Below are 20496 nucleotides of genomic sequence, written 5' to 3'. Positions count from 1 at the left end.
CCGGCCCAGGAGAGACGCACTAGCAGAACGCAGGGCCCATATTATCTTGCAGGCGGCCAATCATGATTGTGTCCAAGTCAAAGAAGATCAACCACTTTTCTTAACTTGCAGGTCGGTCGGTCAGTTATCTGAAGTGCCGTACCAAGTCATTTCCGTCTGAGCCTCACACAGTCCATCGTGTGTGGATGAGAGCATGCCAACTATGAGAGACGGCTAAGGCGTCTTTACAACAACTGAATCTTTTCGCTCAAAAATCGCCTTTCCCAGCTATTTGAGCACTATGCCTCACATCTCACGATAAAGAGTGATAAATCGCAACAAAGGACAATACATATTTCTACTACCAACTTTGAAGCTATCGTCCAGATTATCACCATGTCTCTCTGGTCGTAAGTCCTCGTCTCTTCTCCCCTCTCTTCACCGCTGTCATGCCACGCAACTGTTTGCTCACCTTATCATGCCTCTAGAGCGTACAAGGGGCTCTCTGCCAATGCCCGCCTCGGCGTCGGCGTCGGCATTCTCGCCTGGGGCGCCATCGGACTGTACCTGTCTGACCGTGCCGAGGAGAAGTTCGGATTCACTCCTTCTGAGCAGGACAAGGAGGCGCTGGAAAAGTACAAACCCAAGATCCATGTTGTCGAAAGGGATGATCCTGGTAGTAGGCGGTAGCTGGGATCTCGCCAGATTTCGGGGTTGACAGCAGCCTTGCCCCCGAATTGGAGAGCAGTGGCTCTACGAACACTGTATCTATAGGCGTTGCTATTGTGCAAAGCCTTACTTATTGCCCCATGTACTTGTTGAGAATCCACCCCATGCCTCCGCGGTTCTGAGGTTACAAGGCACACCCTGTATCATTAATCCAAGATGCATTCAGTGTCGATGTCGAAACTGGAGCATCCTTTGACGTGTGGCGGAGAGTTATCCACGGTGGGCAATGGAGCATGAGACAGCACGGCGTATGATTCTCAGAGTGTATTATTCTGCTCGAGAGAAAGTCGATTGCTTTTCCCCTTCTGTCTGCCTGTGCCTTGCATAACGAAAACATCTCGCGCCAAAAAGGCATGTAGGTACAAAGTGAAGTGCTAGTAACGAATACCGTATGTAGGTGCATGTACTCGGAGGACGTCGCCGCCCCCTTCGTTGTGCTGAAGTAAGTATGGCCTGCGATCACCAAGAGAGACAGACAAGACAACCGTGCCACAACAGTTATAGACAAACTGTGTCAATTTCGGAAGCCACCAAGGTTCATTGCGAGAAATTCATTACTACCACAAGCCATAAATGATTCATAACGACCTTTTTCTCCCTGGGAGAACAAACCAGATTGCCGCCCCGAAGCCCTCCTTTAGTCTATATGTTGTGACGATGTCAAAGTGAAAAAAGAACTTGTCTAGAATGCAAAGCCCCTCGTCGAATTCTATCGTCGCAACCCAACGCAAATGCATAGCAAACAAGCCGCCGTTGTTCCAGGATGCATCGAGGGTAGTAGTTGTACTGTTTTTCTTTTTGAGATGAAGAGGGTGCGAAAAAAGGAAACGAAAAAGACAACGAGAAAAGACAGGAAAACAGAAAAAGCAGGCGAACAAGCAAGCAATGCGCGACCACAACCCAACCAGGAAATGAGCAGATTGAACGCCGTTGATGCTGAAACTATGTGCAGTGTTCACATCAAGTTGTTTGTACCGATTGCCGTTTTTACAGATGTGATCTCCGGGGATTCCACGACCTTTGGTAAAGGTTTGAAGAGGCTGACCATGTTCAAGGTCAAGCCGCCCTGTTCGCCAAAATTCCTATCAATCTCTCCAATAGATCCCAGCTCTTCGCCTCTAGCCGCACCATCAGACATGACCCAGCTCTTAACTGACTTGAGGAGATGGATGACTTGCGCAAACCGTTGATCTGGTGCGAGTTGCAGATCTGATGGCTGCGTGTGCTTCACCATGTAGTTGGCCAGCCAGTAGAAGTGTACACCATCGCGAGAAAACCCATGCCGCCTGGCACTGCGAGACGAAGGCAGGAATTGATGAGCCATGTCAGAGTCCCAGTTGCGCTTGAACTTGTCCAACGCCATGATGAAAGACTTCAAGGTCTGTGTCGGCATGATGCCCTCTACCGGCGTCCCTCTACCGCTATTGCTCGCGCCCGAGTTCGGGCCAGTGCTGTCATGCCCGGGAACAATCCAATCGTTCTGAAGCAGGGGTGTGCTCGAGCCAGCGATACTGGCTGCGTGCCCCTGGGATTGAGCCTTGCGCATGAGTGCAAGCAGCGCATGGATGATGATGAATTTGCCGTAGAGATTCGTCGTGCCTGTCTGCATCTGGTACGAGCCATGGAGCAGAGCCTGCAGAGCCAGATGCAACTCGGGTTGCTTGGCACGCTGTGTCCCATCGGGATTGCGCTGACGAGCGGCTTCTGGGCCGTGCAAGCCCAGACATTCCGCACACTGTGTTCCGCTGTGTGCATCCCAAGCCGCATCGTCTGCTGGCAGTGGGAGCTTGACTTCCATCGGATCAAATACCGGTGGAGAATTGAAGTAAAGACCCATTGCCGTGTCGACCAAGAAGATAAAATACATGATACGTATGCGCTTTTCTTGTTGGACCCAAACATCCCAATCAAAAGTCGAGGGGTCGAATGCACCGATGGAGACGCCGGGTTGGTGAAGAGGACTGTGCAGCGAGGCGTCATTTACGACAGAAAGGAGACCAGCGTTCCGGGCGAGAGTGCTGATGAGAGGGAAGATCTTCCGTGTGGCATCACGCTGCTCGGGCGTTCCGTTCCAGGTGAAGATAGTATGCATAAGCATGATGGCCTGGAATTCCTCAATATCTCTGGCGCTGCTTGCGAAGGTGCCATTTCTGTACTTGTCGTCGAGTTGAGCGCTGTTTAGGGACGCCAGCATTGAGGAATCCCGCTGCAGGGCCGTCCAGAGAAAATTCATCATCTCGCGCACGTTATCAGCGGAGACTTGGCTGGAGTAGCAGGCGCCGACACAACACATAGCAGCTAGGAGGCCAGTGTAAGCGTCCATGATACGGAAGGTGGGAATATGGAGGATGGCGAAGTGCACGTGGAAGTGAGTGTATTTCTCGAGGAAGTCCTTGACGTTGTCTGGCGCGAAGTAGAGATTGAGCCCGGCCGTTTGCGGGTTGACTATGGAATCTGGAGGATAGAAGAAACTGAGGATCTGGTTAGAGAGTTGCTGGTAAGGATCGTGAGCAAAAGGCGGTGCCCAATTGCCGAGGAAAAGGGAGCGGTCGTCGGCGAGGCCGTGGTCTCCGGGGAGAAAGCCATCTGTAGTTACGGGTTCGGGATTAGGTACGGGTTTGGTTGCGATCTGCGTCTGTCCATCATTAGGTTGGAAGGTATTGTTGACGTAGGTATTTTGCGCACCAGCCTGGAACATTTGTGACCAATCTTGGTTTTGTCCTCCAAACATCGGCATGCCGTTCGAGCTCGGCGGCATAGGGTAGTTCGCCAATTGCGGGTTGATGTTGGCTGCCATGCTGTTAGGCACGTTCCCGTTGAACGATTGATCAAAGCTGGCCCCGCGGGAAGCGCCCATGACCGATCCCGTCATATTACGCCTGTCTCGATCATTGGCATCTTCAAGTCTGTTGATGCTGCCTGATCTAGAGAGGTTACTCTGATCATTGGTCATATTGGGCAACCCCCCGTCTTGAGCAGGAATGAAACCGAAAGGGTGCACAATACCATCTGCGGGCATGCTGCCCATACCGTTCATGTGCGACAGATCACCCTCGGGGAGGGGCTTCTGCGCCGCCGGGTTCTTCTTAACGTGAGCGTGCGGGTGCGAAAGGTGGCTGGCGCCGGTGGGGTTGCCACGGCGGATCGAGCATTTTTGGAAGTGACGCTTCAGGATGTCACTGCGAGAGAACGTATCGCGGCAAAGCACGCACATGTACGGGCGATCGCCGGTGTCTGAAGATGACAACTGTCAAGAGCCAAGAACATAGACTTCACGAGGCAGAGGGAGGGGTTGATCTCGGATGTGGTCCAGGTAGAACTTACGTCGGAGGAGATGGCGCTTAAGATGCTTTGCGTGCAAATAGGTCTTGGTGCAGTGAGGGCACGGGAACTTGCCGTCCGCATCCTTCTGGGGTACTTGAGCCTTGGCACCGGCAGTACCAGCGGCTGGGGCGGCAGGACGGCCAGGAGCACTGGGGAGAATGCCACGGCGACCCTGGGAGCCAACGACATGGGTCGGCTGCTCGCCCTCAGGGAGCATAGAGGGCTGGGGCATCAGCGGGCTCTGGCCGTAGGGCGACTGCATGCCCTGCTGGGGCATGACACCTCCGGTGGGCATGGGACGGAGCACGGGAGGACCGCGAGCGCCAGGCGAGGGCGCGGGGGCGATGGGCTGAGGGTGGGACATGGTAGTCGTGGTCTGCGGAAGCATCGACTGGGTGCCGTAGGGCTGGTGAGGTTGGCCATACGGGTTGTTGGGCATCATGGGGTATGAGCCGCGACCAGCGTTCTGGTTGGGAGGAGGAGGGTAGTTTCCCATGTTGTTGTTGGAGCCTGGAGTGTTAGGAGTAGCCGGAGTACGCGGGGTGTGCGGGTAGCTACCATAGGCTGACTGCATGGCCGACATATTGTGCTGGAGCGGCGGCAGAGTGTGCGGCGGAAGGCTCTGAGGCTGCAGATTATGCGGCGTCGAGGCACCAGACGACGGGTAAGAAGGCGTGTTGGTGGTGTTGATCACGTTCGCCGAGTAGTGAGATCCGTCCATAATCCTTCTCAGTGTTGACCCAAGCCCAACAAGCGCTACTCAATCATTCAATCTTGAAGTTGGTCTGATGCGACAGGTGGCAAGGCAATCGCAATCTGTGATGATAACGACGCGACGCGAGAGACTGGCGGATCTGTGCGGACGAGAGCGGGGAGGGCGCGTCAAGAAGTTGACGTGTTTGGTTGAACAGGGTCCTGAACAGGGTTCAATCCGAGTGTCAGTTTGGCCCGAGTCTCGAGACAATCTCGTCAAAGAGGCAAACAAAAACCGATTGCGACACGCGACAAAGGGGGCGATGCGGTGATGGAGCTTGCGCGCGACAACGAGAACAACAACCGACGATGCTGTCGGTTTTCTGTGCCTGAGATGTTGTAGGAGGAGGAGTTTGCAAAGTGGTACTGCAGGGTGGAGATGCGGCAAGAGTGGATATTTGAGGCTCAAGAACGTTGTTCTTGAAAGAAAGGGTGGAGGGGGAAAGAAGAGAGGAAAGAGAGGCCCTTTGGGGGGTGATGGAGGTTGGAGTGGAGCCCTTTTGGATGATTTCTGGGAGCAGGGAGGTGGGCTGGTGACGCGCGAGGTGGATGCTTGGCTTCTTTTTTTCTCGGCTTACAATCTGGTGTTTGCGCCAAAGGTGGGAATTTTTTTTCCCTCTTCACTGAGACCTATCAGGTACGTTCGCGCTTGCAGGTGGGTTGCAGTGGGTTCTTTGCTGAATCCGCCTTCGATGGGATGGATCGAGTGGACACAGATGGAGTGGATTCCAAGATGGTAGTGTGTGAGGTAGTGCACCGCGCGCGCGCGACAACGAGTTAACGGCGGGCAGTGGTGGATATGTAGGCACGTAGGGTCGGGGAGGTGGTAGTGAGAGGAGCAGAAAAATAGAAGAGAAGGAGAAGAAAACTCGAGATGGGTGGAGTGGAGACCAGAAAAATAAGAGGGACCAAAAGGTGGGAGGGGAGGGATAATATAGGTATTTAAAAAATATCGAAAGGCGGTGGTGCTGAAAGAAAGAAAGAAAAGAAAAAAAAAAAGGCGACCAAGGTTCGGATAGGCAGGCACGGTAGGCAGGTAGCAGACAGGTAGTAGGAAGGAGTAGCGCAGAAATTGCCTAGGGTCGCCGCTATTGCGCTGCTAGAGTTACATACCTGTCAGGCCGGAGGCGCAAAGGGTAGGTAGGTTGGTTTGGTACAGCACTCAGGTGGTATGTACCAAGTATACGCCGCTTCGGAGATTTAGTCTGGGACGGCCGAGGTAGGTACCGTCAGGCAAGTCTTCGTTCCCTTCTCTTCTCTTCTTTTTGCCACGACCGATGTTCTGTTCTTTGTCTTCTTTGGACGGCGTCCCTCCTATGGGTGGATGACTCGTGCTTTGGGGAGGGAGGGCGAGAGCAAGAGGAGGGGGGGAAGGGGTGTGTAAGATGTATGTTGTTCTTTGCCGTCGAAAAAGGTTTGTCAGACACGCGAAGGCGAGTCCCAAGAAGATGTGTGTGGGAGTGTGTGCGCGTGCGTGCGTGCGTTGCGTGTACTGTTGTGCGGTTAAGAGAAAATTATCAAGTAGGTAAAAGAACAGGAAGAGAGAGGAAGAGCTGGCAAAACACGAAAAGGTGACGGGACGAGGCCAAGTTAAGAGGGGCGCGAACAGGGGTCCTTTTCGAGGTTTTGGAGTGTTGGTTGGCCGCCGTCGTCGCTGCTACCCTCGTCGAGGTTTGTCTTGCTGTCTCTCTACAGTCTACAAGTACAAATGTGTTTCTTTTCTTTGGCTGCTTCAAGGTTAGGTAGGTACCCTGCACCCTGCAACTACCTACCTTAGGCCGACCTGGACTTCAATTTGCCGATGCTCTTCCGTCTCAACTGCGCTGGAGCTGTTACCCTTGTTGCCCTCTCTCCTCTCGTCTTATGGGAAGAACGCAAAAAAGAAAGCATACTGTAATCTCGAGGATTGAAGAGAATGATGATGGTGGTGGGTGGCCTTGACTCTCGAAACCTCGCTCGCCTGATATCGGAGCATTCTGTCTGCGCATCCCAGCACACCATTGATCATCACATTGATCACATCCTGTGATTTCTCTTTCTGACCTGCTTTCCCGACAGCATGTACATGAGGTCAGGTACCTACGTAGGGTAGGTTGATATATGCAACCATACATAGAGGGATCCATCCATCGATCCCTCCATCCTCTCATGCATACATACTCCTGTGGGTGTGGGTGGGCGTATGTACTTAGTTCAAGTACTTCTCATCTCCACACCATCAATCCGGACATCAATCAGTCATCAAAAAAGACCAAAGGCTCGTTCAACCCTCCTCACCGTCCTCCGTCTTGCATCGCATCCGGTGTCCCGAGGATGCCCGTGATGCTGCTTACCGCTCTGTTCGTATCTGAAGATCTTTCCTGTTGCTTGATGTTTTATTTTCTGCAAAAGCTCGTCCGTGCCAGCAACTCAGTTTCAGACAAAGGCCACGAAGGTTGACCATGCAACGCGGATGGGCAGAGGGACACGGTCAAGAAGGTGGCTTGAGCTGGAGTCACATAACGTTACGAACCAAAAAAGCACTCCGTCTTCCTGCTTACTTTGTAGTTCGGCCCTTCCTCGCTTCTGCCGTATGCCTATGCCGCTCTGCTTTGTCCTCTGCTCCGAGGCCCGCGAGACAGCATGCCTCAACCGTGGAATTTGCATACCTCGCCAGCGCATTTTCGCCGTCTTCCTGCTGCCTACGAGTACATGGTCATGGGTGCAAGCGGTATACAGACGAAAGGAAATAGGGCAGAAAGCCTTGATTTTCCCGCCTCGCTGTCGCCTTCCTTTGTGCGTGCTACCTGGGAGGGTGCTGTGGCACGTTCCGGACTGGGGAGGCAAACCGTTTTGCTGCCAAAAAGAACAAACACTACGAGTAGGGTACCTACCTGTGATGTGTACTGCCGCAATAAATTTGTTTTTGATTTCTTTTTCCCCCCTGCGAACGGTCGAGGTACGAAGTACCTCTCCGTACAAGTATGGTTGGCCGTTGGTCGGTTCGGTACCTTGGCAGGTTGCAGGCCATCCATGTTATTTCCCGCTGGTCGCGAGCCACGCCATCCTTCGGATCCATACTGCGTAGGGGGGGTGTGCAGCGCGCTGCACGTCGCTCGTCCCCTGCCCTTGTCACGGTGACCTCATCCGACTCAGCAAAACAGCACGTCGGCCTAATCGTTTGCAGGGGGCTGGCTCGCGACAGTCACTCGCTACTCGCCCGGCGCGCACGCTTGACATCGCCAAGATATGCAGGTGCTAGTCCTCTTTGGTCCATTTGAGAATGGTTCCAATAGCCGGAGCAGGAAAATCACAACACGAAATAAAAAATGGCAGCCCATGTGATGCCTTTCTTGAGTCGTGCGCCGCCCAGCGTGCCGAGCAACCTTACTCTGGTCCCCGGCCTGAGTTGCAACGAGTAATTTACTGGCGAGGCGGTGTGTGTACTCCGTATGTGCGCCCGCCCGTGTGTGTCTCCCAGCGCGACAATTCCGGCTGGCTCGCAAAAAAAGGGTCAATGGAGAAATCTGGTTCTGAGGGGAACGGCCTCATCTAAGGCCATCTTGAATGCCATCCAATTCTGTGGTCCGTGGGGGTCAAAACCCGTTGCAGACCACCCTCTGATCTCCAAGTGGGGTCGCGTCAGTTCACGTCCTCTTGTCGCATGGGCTCTTCTTTTTTAAAAAGAGGATCTTTCGACGTTGAAACTCGAAGCTTTTCTTTGGTCCCGCGATGGAAGCATGTATGGGGTCGAGAGCCCACATACGCCCAGGCTTGAAGTACAAGTAGGGAAAGGAGATTTCTTCGTTTTGCACAATGACCAAATCAATTGGATCTTTTCTGCTTCTCTTTAGTAATACACCCTCTCGCGCTGTAGTGTACACCGTAATCGGCCGTCCCCAAGTGGTGGGAGGGCATCTGACAAGGGATTTTCCCCCCTAGCAGTCGTATTTTGCCAAGTACAGATACACCTGGCGAGGCCGGAGAAAACCTGAAAATAAGAGACATTTACCCTGCTCACTCAATGGCCATACACCTCACCTCGATACATTGGGCGATGCTCGGACGCACGCCGGCATGCGCCATCGGCAAACTGTTTCCCTTTCCGTCATTCTTGGTAATTGGAGCGATCCCGGGTGTACCGTGCGCTCAAACGTCGCCAGCAGGTTAGCTGTTCTTTGAAATACTCGAAACCCTTTACGGAGCAGTAGGTAGAAGCGCCAACAGGCCCTTGACTTGGTTAATTTCCAGCTTGTTGCCGTCTGTGGATTCACTAGTCCCCTAATAACCTGGTTGCCGATCGCTTGTTTGTGATTTAGGCGATCCTGTTGAAGCACGATGCAGAGCTGGTTATTGTGCGTACCTCCCTAGATAGGTCCGCCCTTCTTCATTCCCCGTTGCCCGCCGCGCCAAGCGACGGAGGCCAAGGGGTACCTCTGACCCTCTCTCTCTGGCTTGACAAGAAGCCCGGCCCACAGCGCGGCTGGGTGGTCGGCGGGAGCGGCGGAATAGGCAGTCTTCGAGAAGGCACATTTTTTGGGGCGCTGGAAAGTCGCTATGCAAGGCAGCGGAGTCGTGTGCTGGTCTAGTTCAATGTTGCGACGACCGTTTTCACTTTTCCGGAGCCGTCGGGTTGCCCACCGATCCAGAGCCACGGAACGTTAAGTGGGCTCGTCGCCAGTGCTCCTTGTTTCTCCTTTTTTTTTTTCCTTCTTTCAGGGCCCTTGCCCCGGACATATACCTCCATACATGCTGAATGCTCGTTGATCTGCGCAATATGGTGTCGAGGGTGTCGCGTGTGTTCTGACTTTCCATCACGAGAGTCTACCGACGCTTTCTGTATTGGTCCGTAATCCTGTTTTGAGAGTCAATTGAGGACACGAGTCGAGGACCTGACGTTGAGTACCTCACCTTAGGTACCTACCTGATGCCGGCTCGGTGACGGTCTAGCAGGTTACCTAGCTGAGGTACTTACGGCGGTACGTCCACCGTCTAACGTAATACGGCAATATTCAAGACCACTAGCTTGCGACTAGGTCAATACAGACGCCTGCCGAGGACCAAGGCTGCCTGTTTCATGATGGGGAGATGTGAGGTTACGTGAGGTGTTCATCTTGCCATTGCTAGGCTACTTGTCCATGTCTACGAGGTGGCGCCGCGGCGGAAAGGTGAGCGGTGTAACTTTGAATCGCCTCTGTTTCTCCAGGACGCAGCTGTGAAGAGGACGACTTCAAACGGTGTGGACTCCGTTCAAGGCACGACGCGGGGTTCATGCCTCATTGTTCCCATTGCGTCAAGCCTGAAACACCTGCGACTAATGTGTAGTTCCGTAATGTCTTGGACAGGACTCGTAGGGATTCTGCTGGGTGGGCGGGCGTAGCGAAATGAATGCTGCGCCTTGTGCTGACTTGTAGAGCTCTGGGAAGAGTCTCGTGTAGAGCAGATCACAATTGCATTTCGTCCGGGGGGTAGCCGGTCAGAGGACTACGCCTTGCCAATGTACCTGCGTTGCAACTGACGCTTGAGAAGCCTTGACTGCCTGCCGGAGTTGACAGACCCTTGAGATTTCTTCCGAGTTCAATGCTCCTCTCCCTCCCTCGATCCCTTGGTCATGCGTGTCTCAGCGGTCGCTTCTCTCCGCCGGAGTTGGCGACTTCCCCCAATGCAGGGGCTGCGCGGGCACTCGAGGTACCCGATGGTCGTGTGGCTGCTCCAGGGTCCACTGGCAAGTGGGAGGTTTGGGCGATTTAGCGAGCCTGGACGGACACCTTGGGGCGATCCTCAGGAGGCTCTGGGAGGGGCCCCCATCCAAAACCCACACTGCGGGATGTGCTTTTCGACGTCAATTCATCAAAGGCAGCGGTTTGTCGCACTCGTCGAGCGCGTGTAGTTGTGTTTCGTAAGAAGCGCAGTGGCGGTACGCCTTGCGCCCTTGGTCGGCTATGGCTGGAGGCTGGCATGGTGATCCAAATCTGCAGGCAAATACGGGCGCACACGGCGGTTGACCGCCTCCTAGGTACCTAGGTACTCTCCCCAGCGAGCTGCCCTGGTATGGGTATGCCTTGTACCTGACGCGTGGTGGGTCTCAGGGAAAGCTAAACAACAAGGCCGACGGGTTTTGAGGGCCATCCCAGTGCCATGATATTCCCGGCACCCACCATGTCCAGCGCGGGGGCGGTGAGGTTTCCCGGCCTCCAATGTCGAAAGGCCCTTCTTCTCCAAGCAAGCAGGCCTTCATGTGTTTTGATTTGACACGATGGTGAAGGGGCGGGGGGGCTGGCGACAAGAAACAAGCCAAAAGACGCTGTCTGTTGTCGCTGCTGAGCACTTAGCAAGCGAATACTACCTGCTAGGTCGGAGGCAGATCATTTCTGACCAGCTGTTTGCTGCTGGCCAATGAAATTATCAAGGCTTACTTCGGCAAAGGGTGTTTCATTTGTCATGATTACCATCTTCCTGCCTTCTTGTTGGGCGAAGGAGCGGGAAAAGCCCACGACGACAGGCACACCTGTCGGTAAAGGGCCAAGAAAGGCAGAACGGCTCAACGGTGGCTGGGAGGATGACGGTACATGATGCCCCTCCACGACAACCACGAGTCGATTCAATGCTCCTCATCCTGGCCTTTTGAGAAATATGTCTAACCTCGTCATAAAAGCGCCTTGTTTGGCGAATTGGATCCCGCGATGGCAGTACAAGTATATTTTCATCACATAGGCAGGTTGTTTGTCAATGCACAGATGGTTAGGTACTGTTTTCGTCCTACCTATTCTGGCCACCGTCGGTGTCGCTCCGACTGTTTCGCCAAGTTGTGCGTGCACATACACACACAAACTCGCACACTATTGTTCCTTATGCAGTGACCTACCTAGGTACTTACGGTGTTGACTCGATCCAAGTATCGTTTTGCGCCGTTTGGGTAAGGGACGAGGGCACATAATTCACAGTAGGTATTTTTTTTTTATTTTTTTTTATTTATTTTTGGCTTGATTCATTCCCGGCAGAACCTCCCTGAATATTTACTGCGTCCAATCGGTGTTGGAGTTCACTCGGGGAGGTCGAGAGATGCGCCGAAACTGCAAGGGCATTGGACTTGCAAAAAAGTCGCGCCATTGTTACATCATCGCCCGTCAAGCCAGGCCGAGCTTTCCCCGAAACAGGCAGATCGCTCGCTAGGTCATCCCAGAAATGTTTAGGCCAAGCCGACAAGTCGCGCCTCCCCTAACACTGTTCTTTCCTCGACCTCGTAAACCCAAGACAACTAGGCACGTGCTGGGTAAATTATCAAGCCCTTTTACGGAAAACGGCGAACTTCGTTTCCAGTTCCGCGCGGCCAGTGTGCCATCAAAGCTGAAAATCAAACGTTGCGCGGAGGCGGGCGCTGGCAAAAGTCGCGTCGCCGTCAGCAAACAAACACTCGAGAGCAGATCGACGTCGAAACGGGGGTTGCCGACGCGACTCTCCTCCGGTCCCTCGAAGCAACTGCGTAACTCGCTCTGTTTGGCATGCGGCAGATTGTCGAATTGGCGATGGCCAGGGTCCTCGGGCGGGCCTGCTCCATCGAACCTTCGTCATGCCTCGAATCTAATCTCTCGTCTCAAAAACGGTGCACGTCAGTCAACACATGTTTGTCTCCGGTCTGTCCTCCCGTGGCAGTATTGGCGGGGAACCACGGACTTGGGGGTTCTTGTTTTAGGGGACCCTTCATACCGCCTCTCTCCATCCTCCCCTGTTTCCTACAGGGCACAACAGAGCCATAAGAGGCGGGAAATGGATGGGAGGGGCCTTTTAGGATCAGGGAGAATCTCGAGATTTGGTGGACCAAGTGGGCATCCAAGCCTCGTGGCAGATCCCTGCATAGAACAGCGGCGGTGCCGAAAGAGGCAAGCCGGTGCGGACTGGTGGCTGGGCACGCTGCACATCCAAGCCTTCGACTGGTCATCCATGGGGCTGATCCGCAGGAACTCCCCCCGTCGTGCCTCGGTCTGATGGAACTTCCTGTCCAATCCCAGGCCACCTAGCTCGTTGCTTTCCAGGGCGCGAAACCGTCTCCAGACAGGGGGTTGAGGGAATTTGTGGATACGATGAGTTCCACCTTTGGATCGCGATTTTAAACGGGGACCAGCCCACTTGGGATCCTCGGTCTGCACGGCATGTCTCCATCCAAGCCGAGAATCTCAGCCGCGACCGTTTTGACAGGTGCTTGAGACCTTGCTGCCGCTGGCAGGCGGGGCGCACTCCGACACCGACGCCGTCACCGACCATCCTGTACGACCACTGCACAGACGGTGAGAGGATGACACCGTTAGCCGGAGAGTGACACGTTCAATGACTTTCGAAGTCCTATTCTCACCGCATAACTATCAACAATACGTTGGTTTGCGACCCAAAACGCAATTTCCAATGGGCAACCCCGAGCAGGGCCCGAAGTGTTTTTCTGTGACAATCCCCACGCCACTCCCAGTGTCCCAAGATTGTGACGCCTACGTCCGTTGGGTTTGCAAATTCCCAGAGGTAGTACACTTTTTGTTCGCTTTCTTCTCAACACCTAATTGTATTACTCAGTTGGGTGGCTGACGTGCATCATATGCTTGTCATGTGTTGATACCTAGTTTTTTAGTCCTCTGGATGCCAACGCTACTCGTCAGCGACGGCCGGACTCTGGACTCGCACAGTCTTGACAGGCAAACAAATAAAATAAAAATGGCAAACGCTCTTGTGAGACAAGATTGCAACTGTCTTCTCCTAACATCATGTTCATGATATCGGGGATGCCCCCTTTCGGGTATCTGACCGGATACCCACACGAGTCAAGCTCTGGTGCCTTGACACGCGCAACCATCCCGCCCTTCCGCCAGAAGTCACGATAGTCCAAGTGGGCTTACTTGGCAGCACTAGGAATCCGCCGGCGCCGGGCTTCGCTCAGAGGATAGGACATCCCAGCAAAGATAGTCGGGCGAATCTCCGAAAGGACAGATCATGCCGCGTCATGGAAACATTTCTCACTCGCGCATAACGCCGTATGTTTACCAGAAAATAGGCAGCCCAGAATACCGGGCGTCGTCGTGGCGTGAAAACATACATAGGCATTTTGTATACGAGCTTTGTTCCTGGGTGAGCAAAGGCGGAAGAACCGTCGTGGAGTATCGGGTATCCGCCAGAAGCGAAATTTGCCATCGCTCGGTGGCAGCCGCCGGGCTGTTGTGGTGCACCACGCCGCACTCGACAGATTGTTTCTGGCTATCCTCAAGCAGCTGCATGAGCATCACTTCGAAGTTGAGATGTGGTTGACAGTCGATCCACAAGTCCATCTCAAGCCTCATGTTCAAGTTGTAGCGGGATCTTGTGTCCAGTCCCACTGCCCCATGAGGTTAAACCTCCCATTGTCTCCTCTCTGCCCTGCTAGGGACCTGCCGCCTGTGTGGGTGTTGGGTTGGAGCCTCTTTTGCAGCCCTGCTGGTAGTGCCCACACGCCTGCAATAGGGGTCCTTCCTGATGGATATTTGGTGGAGTTTGTTACTCCAACATCCGCTACCCCCATACCAACCCAAGCCTCCGGGCACCCATTCCCTTGGGCGGGCGTGACAGTTGTTTGGGCATCTCTCCTCTCTTACTGGAGACACATTCGTCGGTCAGGCAGTCTTGCTTCCTGCGTATGAATCGCCTCTAGTCCAAGACGAGCACCTACCCTGGCCCAGAGCATTAGGGATGGACATTAGAGTTCGGCGACTCCCAAAGACCTGACATGTGTATGCTGCTCCATGTTCTTGTCGAGAGCCACTTATCCATTGTACTCCATAGTCTTCGGCATTGCGCTTAACGGGTACCATTTCCGTATGGCTACTTCCCCAAACGTGCTTCATGAGGGGTCCAAGTGGACCAGATTGACTTCCTATGTTCTTATTTCCAAGAGTCTTCTCAATGACGACGGCAGTAAATGGCTTTGACCGACATTGCCTCAGCCGGACTGGACTGGACATCATAAGCCGGCGATCCGTTGCATTGTTCTGGAAACTGTCAACTGCAAGGGACCAAGGGATGATGCCCTACCATCACAATTACAAGTCAGGTCGTCCCTCAGACACAGCTGCGACCTCAGACCTCGTCTGCCTATTCAGCTCAGCTGCCTTGAGTAGCAAACTTGCGTCATGTCCTTGCTATGTGAGACTCTCGATGCTAGACAAGAGACATCGTACCATTCTCAGACCGTCAGTCTCCTCTAACAGCACATTTGGTGAAGATCTGCTCGAGAAAAGACTCTGTGCCGTTCGGCATTGCCTTGATGGACACTCCGCCGCATTCTTGCTTGGCTTGCGAGGTGCATATGCTGGCAGGCAAATCCTTCGTGTGGATACAGTCCTTGCGCACTAACCAACATGGCCAAGGGTGTGATGATGATGGGCGCCCGATATCACCTCACATCAAGCGCTTACCGCAGTCGTGCTTGTCATCTCCGTGGAGGCAGTTGATCGTCGGCTGCGAGTCGCAGCATCCGGCTTGCTTTCTACCAAGTTTGTCTCTGCCGACTGCCTCTCGTCTACGGTACCTATTCCTTTGAAACGAAGAGACAGCGAGGCTAGTACAGAAGAAGAGGAATGGTCCGGAAATGGCATAAACATTACCAGGGTTCAGGCCAAGCCGACTGGAGGTCTAGGGTGCCAGTCAGTCCTATGCGACCCGATATGCGAAGACACTCACTCCCATGGACATGTCACTGGCCACCCAAGCAGGGGTCAGGATACGTGGGAGGTCATCATATCAGACACCTTGATACGGTTATTCACACCTCAAATTCATGGGTTTGCTAAACGGAGCAGTCCTTCTGTTCGGACCTCCCTTGGGGTCTGTACGAGACAGTCTTGAATCTCTCCACTCCGGCGACGGATCACACTCCGCACCATTCAGCTGCTTGTACATTCACCAAATGAGTTTAGGTCCTCGCGTCGCGTCCCCCAACTCTGATCTCCGGGTCGTAGGTATTTGCTTCTTGGGGGAACCGTTGCCGATCTGCTGCATTGTCGATGATGAGAATCTCTGATAACCAATAGCCTGGGGTCTTCGTTCGCCGGTTTACCGACGATAAATGCCTACGGTTGGAGGCTACCCTCCTAGACCCTTCCCCTCTTTCTCAGCTTGTTTGGACCATCTACTAGTGCTCAGATTGCCTCAGCAGCCTTCTGTATCACCGATGCAGTAAAAGGACACCGCGATATTGACTCCAAGTCCATGCCTGCCGCTCTGGGCGCGCCGCAAGCTGCTGCCCAACCTGCTCGCTCTCCGGCTCCCGAGAAACGATACGTCAGTTGCGGCGACGCATGTACGTACATGGGGTCTCTCTGTTGGCGCGCAGGGTCTAGATGCGGCCGAGCATCGGTCACTTCGTCCCTTGTGTCATATGCAGCTGAAATGCCAGCCAGTCAGTTCCAGGAAGCAGCCTTCCCTGGGAAGGACCAGGATGACCCGGTGGAGTTCTGCTGCTGCAAGTGGCCAAAACAGGGCACACATCGGATGCCGCTAGTCTTACTCCTTGCTCGTAAAGCCCGCGAGTTGTGTATGCATGGGCAGACAACAACATGTCGTCGTCGTCAGTCTCGTCGTTCTCGCGCCCCTTACTACCTAGACAACCCAACCCTCACTGACAGGCAGACGGACGGACTGTTCCGCCCTGGCCCTGATGGCTGGCCGTTCGTGATGTGCCATGTTTCAGGGGGACCAGCCTGCTAGCTGTTAATTTTGGGGCAGGTTGCTATATCCGGTGTCAGTGCGTCGCAAAAAGACCACCACCACGTTCAGACCCAGGCGGGCTCTGGGACCGACTGCCGATGCAGCAGCCGGCGGTGATGCCTACTCCGTACATCCTTGGTGACATTCATCTTCTCCCAGATTCGTCCACAGGGGGGAATGTAGCGAGATTGCTCTTCCAGCTATTGGGAACCCGCGTGTCGTGACCATCTTTTTATCTCCTGGCGATATCGCACGCAACACATACGTCACAAACAACGGTCAGGTACCGTGGTTCTTGTTACGAGATGTGAACAGGAAGCGTTTCATTGAGTGTATGGGTGGCGCGAAAAGCCAGGCAAGCGCGCCAGCTTCGCAAGGCCTACATGTATGGACATGACTCTTAGCTATGTTGTTGGGTGGGCTGTGCTATGGAGGGACACGTCAAGCTGGGCGCCTCCTGAGATGGTAATCCGTCATGTCCAGCAGCAGTACCAGGCGGTCGATCGTGTTGGCATCAGCATCGTCCTCTCCGGCCCTGTCCTCTGGATCGCGTTTGTGGTGCCCCTTTGCGGTCGCGTTGCGCTTCTCGCTAAGCCCACGACAGACGGTCAGAAACACTCCGACTTTCTTTCGGAAAGACGCGTAGAGCTCTTCGATGCCTTGGCCTTGTGGTGCCGTCCCCTGTAGCTCACCGTGCGTCAAACTGCCATGGCGCTGAGAGAATTGCAATATCAGCCTGAAGATATCTTCCAAAAGCTCGAGCACCGGCTGTTGTCTTTTACGTAGGAGGAGCGTCTGCATTATCTGGTCCAACGTTCGCTCGTGGTGTTCGCGCAGTGTGTCCGGGCCACAGTCTGCTGCCACCGCTGCGTCTTCATCACGCAGGGCCAGCTCGATGCTGTCCAGCCAAGTCTGGAACCTCGACCAAGGCTTCGCAATACCAGTGTCGAAGAAGTAAGTCGTAATGCAAGAGACAAAATGATGTGCCTCGATCCGAAATCTCAGGCTGGTATCATCCAGCTCGTGTGTGCCAGAAGCTGCCAGAGTTGACATATCTCGGAACAACTGGTTGGCCACGTAGAGCATGCGCAAAACGCGCAGCAGCAACTTGAATATCTTGTCATACTTGACGAGGATTACGGGGGTGATGATCGGGAGAAGAGTAGATGGCGGTTTGTACGAAAGGCGAAGGAAGTCCATTGCTTCCAAGCTGTGCGGATCCATGCAGGCTTCCATCTCCTCGTTGGAGAGATTCCTCACCGCGAAGCTCATGTCACCAGGCAGTTCGGCATGCTTCAGGGGTGCGTTCTTGCTCGCTGCCTGCCGGCCCTGATAAGTCTCTGACAAGACACCCATCAGAGCCAGTCGAAGCTCCGAGCTTGCAGGAGGCCAAGTTTGCCGACCACTTAGGCGTAGGCCCATGGCACCGCCAGTGAGGGCAACACCAGCCTCGCGCTCCGCTGTGTCCATCTCCGGGTCGAACAAGGCATGGGATATTCGGCTACAAAAGACGCCATTGCCGAGGAGCTGGAAGTCTTTCTGAACACTCAGATGTTGCCTCAGGTTGTGGGCATTGAACAGAACTCTCAAACACTCTTGGTTGACGACTCGTGACTGACAGGATATGATGGGACCAAAAGACAGTAGGGGTATCAGACTCCGGTGTGGGTTAAACGTCGCAAGGGCTGCCGCGGGGCGAGTTGAAACCAGCTGACTGCCTCTGAAGAGGCGGTGTCTGAGTAGCTGACCAAACTTGTCATCTCGAGTATGGGGCGGGTCCTTGTCAAACTCTTCCATAGACGTGAGGACAAACTGCTGGATCTCATCTTCACCTCGACCAAAGATCTGGAACGGTCCAATCGCCGAGGCAGCCGCCTGGTCCGTCGTCCTGCTCTGATGACCTGTGAGACTTCTTTCTCGAATCGCTTTCTTCAAAGCGGCTTCGTACGCCAATGCCTTGTGTTCCACGCGGCTGATCGCAGTCCAGTCGAACTGCCACTGCAGCAGGGGTGGACTAGCAGCATCAACAGTTGATATGTCGGATAACGGATGGTCAGGATGATATTCCCAGAGGAACCTAAGGTTTTGGCCAGTTTGAAACATCAACTGTGCAATGTCCGCAGGGATAAAAGAAGGCATGTTGCTTTCGTCGAATATATAATCTGGCTCTTCGAGGTCGAATCCAGCATCGTCGATCCATGACTTGTTCGCGACTTTGACAAAGCTCTTGCTCGGGCCAGTTTTGCTCATTCTTGTGCCAGACTCGGCTTTCAGGCCTGTCCACTCGGCTGCAAAGTCCAGCCACGGCCTCGAGATGGATTGAAGCATCTCCTGGGTGGCATCCCGTAGAAAGCTGTCTCTATGCTCAGTCACCTGAGATTGTTCAAACAGGAGCGATATTATTTCCTCGTCTGATCGCATCTTGGAAAGCTTCCGTACCAGGGATCTAAAATGTCCTAGAATCGAGAAGACTGGCCGGACGGCAGCTTGGAGCTGGAGAAGCGAGACCACTTCTTGCCCTCGAGCTCCCAGTTCGCTCTGAATGACCAGCAACAGCTGATCAACCAGGTCGGCGACGGCAACCTTGGATGGAGACGCATGGGTCGTGTGCATCTTCTCCGCTGACATTTTGAGAAACCGAGTATAATTGCCGCAGGCAAGGCACATTTCTTGTAAGCCTTGAATGGTCTCAGCCGAACATCCAGTGACCCTGGGAGTATCCAGTTCCGAGACGAAGCTCTTCTTGACGGAATCCCACGAGAACAATATTGATCCACGGCCCAGCGCCAGTGCGAGCAGGCATGCACAATACTCCCTTGTAGTGACCAGGCTTGACCCAGAGGCGCTGGAGGTCTGTCCTTGAGATTCCAGTAAAGCATCAAACACGCCGGGCCCTTGTTCCGTGATGAACAGCGGGGCCTGGATCCGTGAGTCGGGGGCGTTGAAGCCATCCCAAGTCTGATATTGAGGAGGGCGAGCAATCAATGTAGACTCAGCAAGCCACAAGTCTTCATCGTCGTGAGCGCCTTTGGACACAGATGGGTCATTTTCAGCCTGCGGCGGCGACCTTTCCACCCCTACAACCCCTGCGTCGTTCTCATTCTGTCCCTCCAGACCAGGCGGGAGCTTGAAGAAGCCCACATTGTGGGCAGGGTCCTGAGGTACTTCAAAGGGGCCCTCATCAACTGACGAAATACTTGTTAGCATTACTCGTTCAATATAGAGCAGGAAGAAACGCACAAGAGTTTCGCAAGGCGAAGAAGCTGGCCTCCTTGGGCAGTGCGGGCCTCGATATCTCCAAGGATTCACATGTTTCTCTGAAGTCCGGGATGGCGAACACATCGCCCGGTTGAACGGATTCCATCTTGAAGGTTTTGAACTCCCAGGACCAAAAAACCCTAGATCTCAAGACGGATGGTGTATCTGCCCATCTAGCTAGTATAATGGTTGAGTTGAACTTGCGGCTTGACAGTGAGGCACGTCATCAAGCAGGCGGCGAAACGCGTGTTGACATGAACAAAACCAGGTCGCGTCAACGCATCGACCGACGAGCTAGGCGTCATATAGGACTATATGGCCGTCAACAGAGAAATGAATAGGAATCAAGGCCAGGCATGTCCCCTGAGATCTGCTCACAGCTCAGGAGTTCTCGATGTAAATCCAGGCTTGTGCTTCCGACATACATATCCATTTAGTTAGTCTGTCTCTTCATTACAATTTATCGATTTGACCCCCATTCGAGAGGACTCCACTGAGGCGGTTCGCATTACAGCCTATGTTTGGGTGGTAATAGCGCATTCTGCATAGCTTTGGGGCGTTTGCTGTCCCTTTAGCGTGACTTAGATGCCCCGAAGAGCCTGAAGACTCATCCATTTCTCGTGCCAATGCGCAACCTTGGAAGCAAGTCCAGAAAAGGGCAGAAGCTCTGACCCACCCGCGCTAGATGTCACCAGTAGCATCAATCTAGAGCTCTGTAGCAATCGCGACTTTCAAAATTCCACTTGCAAATTA

At 53.8% G+C, this 20496-nt stretch overlaps 3 protein-coding genes across 3 annotated transcripts; 1 reads left to right on the top strand and 2 right to left on the bottom strand.

Annotated features, from left to right (window-relative positions):
* Window positions 1-375: 375 nt before the first annotated feature.
* E0L32_004808 (uncharacterized protein) lies at window positions 376-669 on the top strand (the record flags this gene model as incomplete). The annotated part of the gene is made up of 2 exons (XM_031139260.1): window positions 376-389; window positions 468-669. The coding sequence occupies 2 exons, from the start codon at window positions 376-378 to the stop codon at window positions 667-669; spliced, it is 216 nt and encodes a 71-aa protein (XP_030996689.1).
* Window positions 670-1663: 994 nt separating this feature from the next.
* On the bottom strand, window positions 1664-4615 carry E0L32_004807 (uncharacterized protein; the record flags this gene model as incomplete). Its single annotated transcript, XM_031139259.1, has 2 exons — window positions 1664-3942; window positions 4033-4615. The coding sequence occupies 2 exons, from the start codon at window positions 4613-4615 to the stop codon at window positions 1664-1666; spliced, it is 2862 nt and encodes a 953-aa protein (XP_030996688.1).
* Window positions 4616-16926: 12311 nt separating this feature from the next.
* Window positions 16927-19849, bottom strand: E0L32_004806 (uncharacterized protein; the record flags this gene model as incomplete). The annotated part of the gene is made up of 2 exons (XM_031139257.1): window positions 16927-19670; window positions 19726-19849. The coding sequence occupies 2 exons, from the start codon at window positions 19847-19849 to the stop codon at window positions 16927-16929; spliced, it is 2868 nt and encodes a 955-aa protein (XP_030996687.1).
* Between the last annotated feature and the right edge of the window lie 647 nt (window positions 19850-20496).

This window comes from Thyridium curvatum, assembly GCF_004353045.1.
Source record: "Thyridium curvatum strain D216 chromosome Unknown NODE_24_length_455711_cov_82.946811, whole genome shotgun sequence".
Lineage (NCBI taxonomy): Eukaryota > Fungi > Ascomycota > Sordariomycetes > Thyridiales > Thyridiaceae > Thyridium > Thyridium curvatum.
The sequence above is the reverse complement of the archived record's forward strand: the minus strand, read 5'-3'. Positions and strand labels throughout refer to the sequence as shown.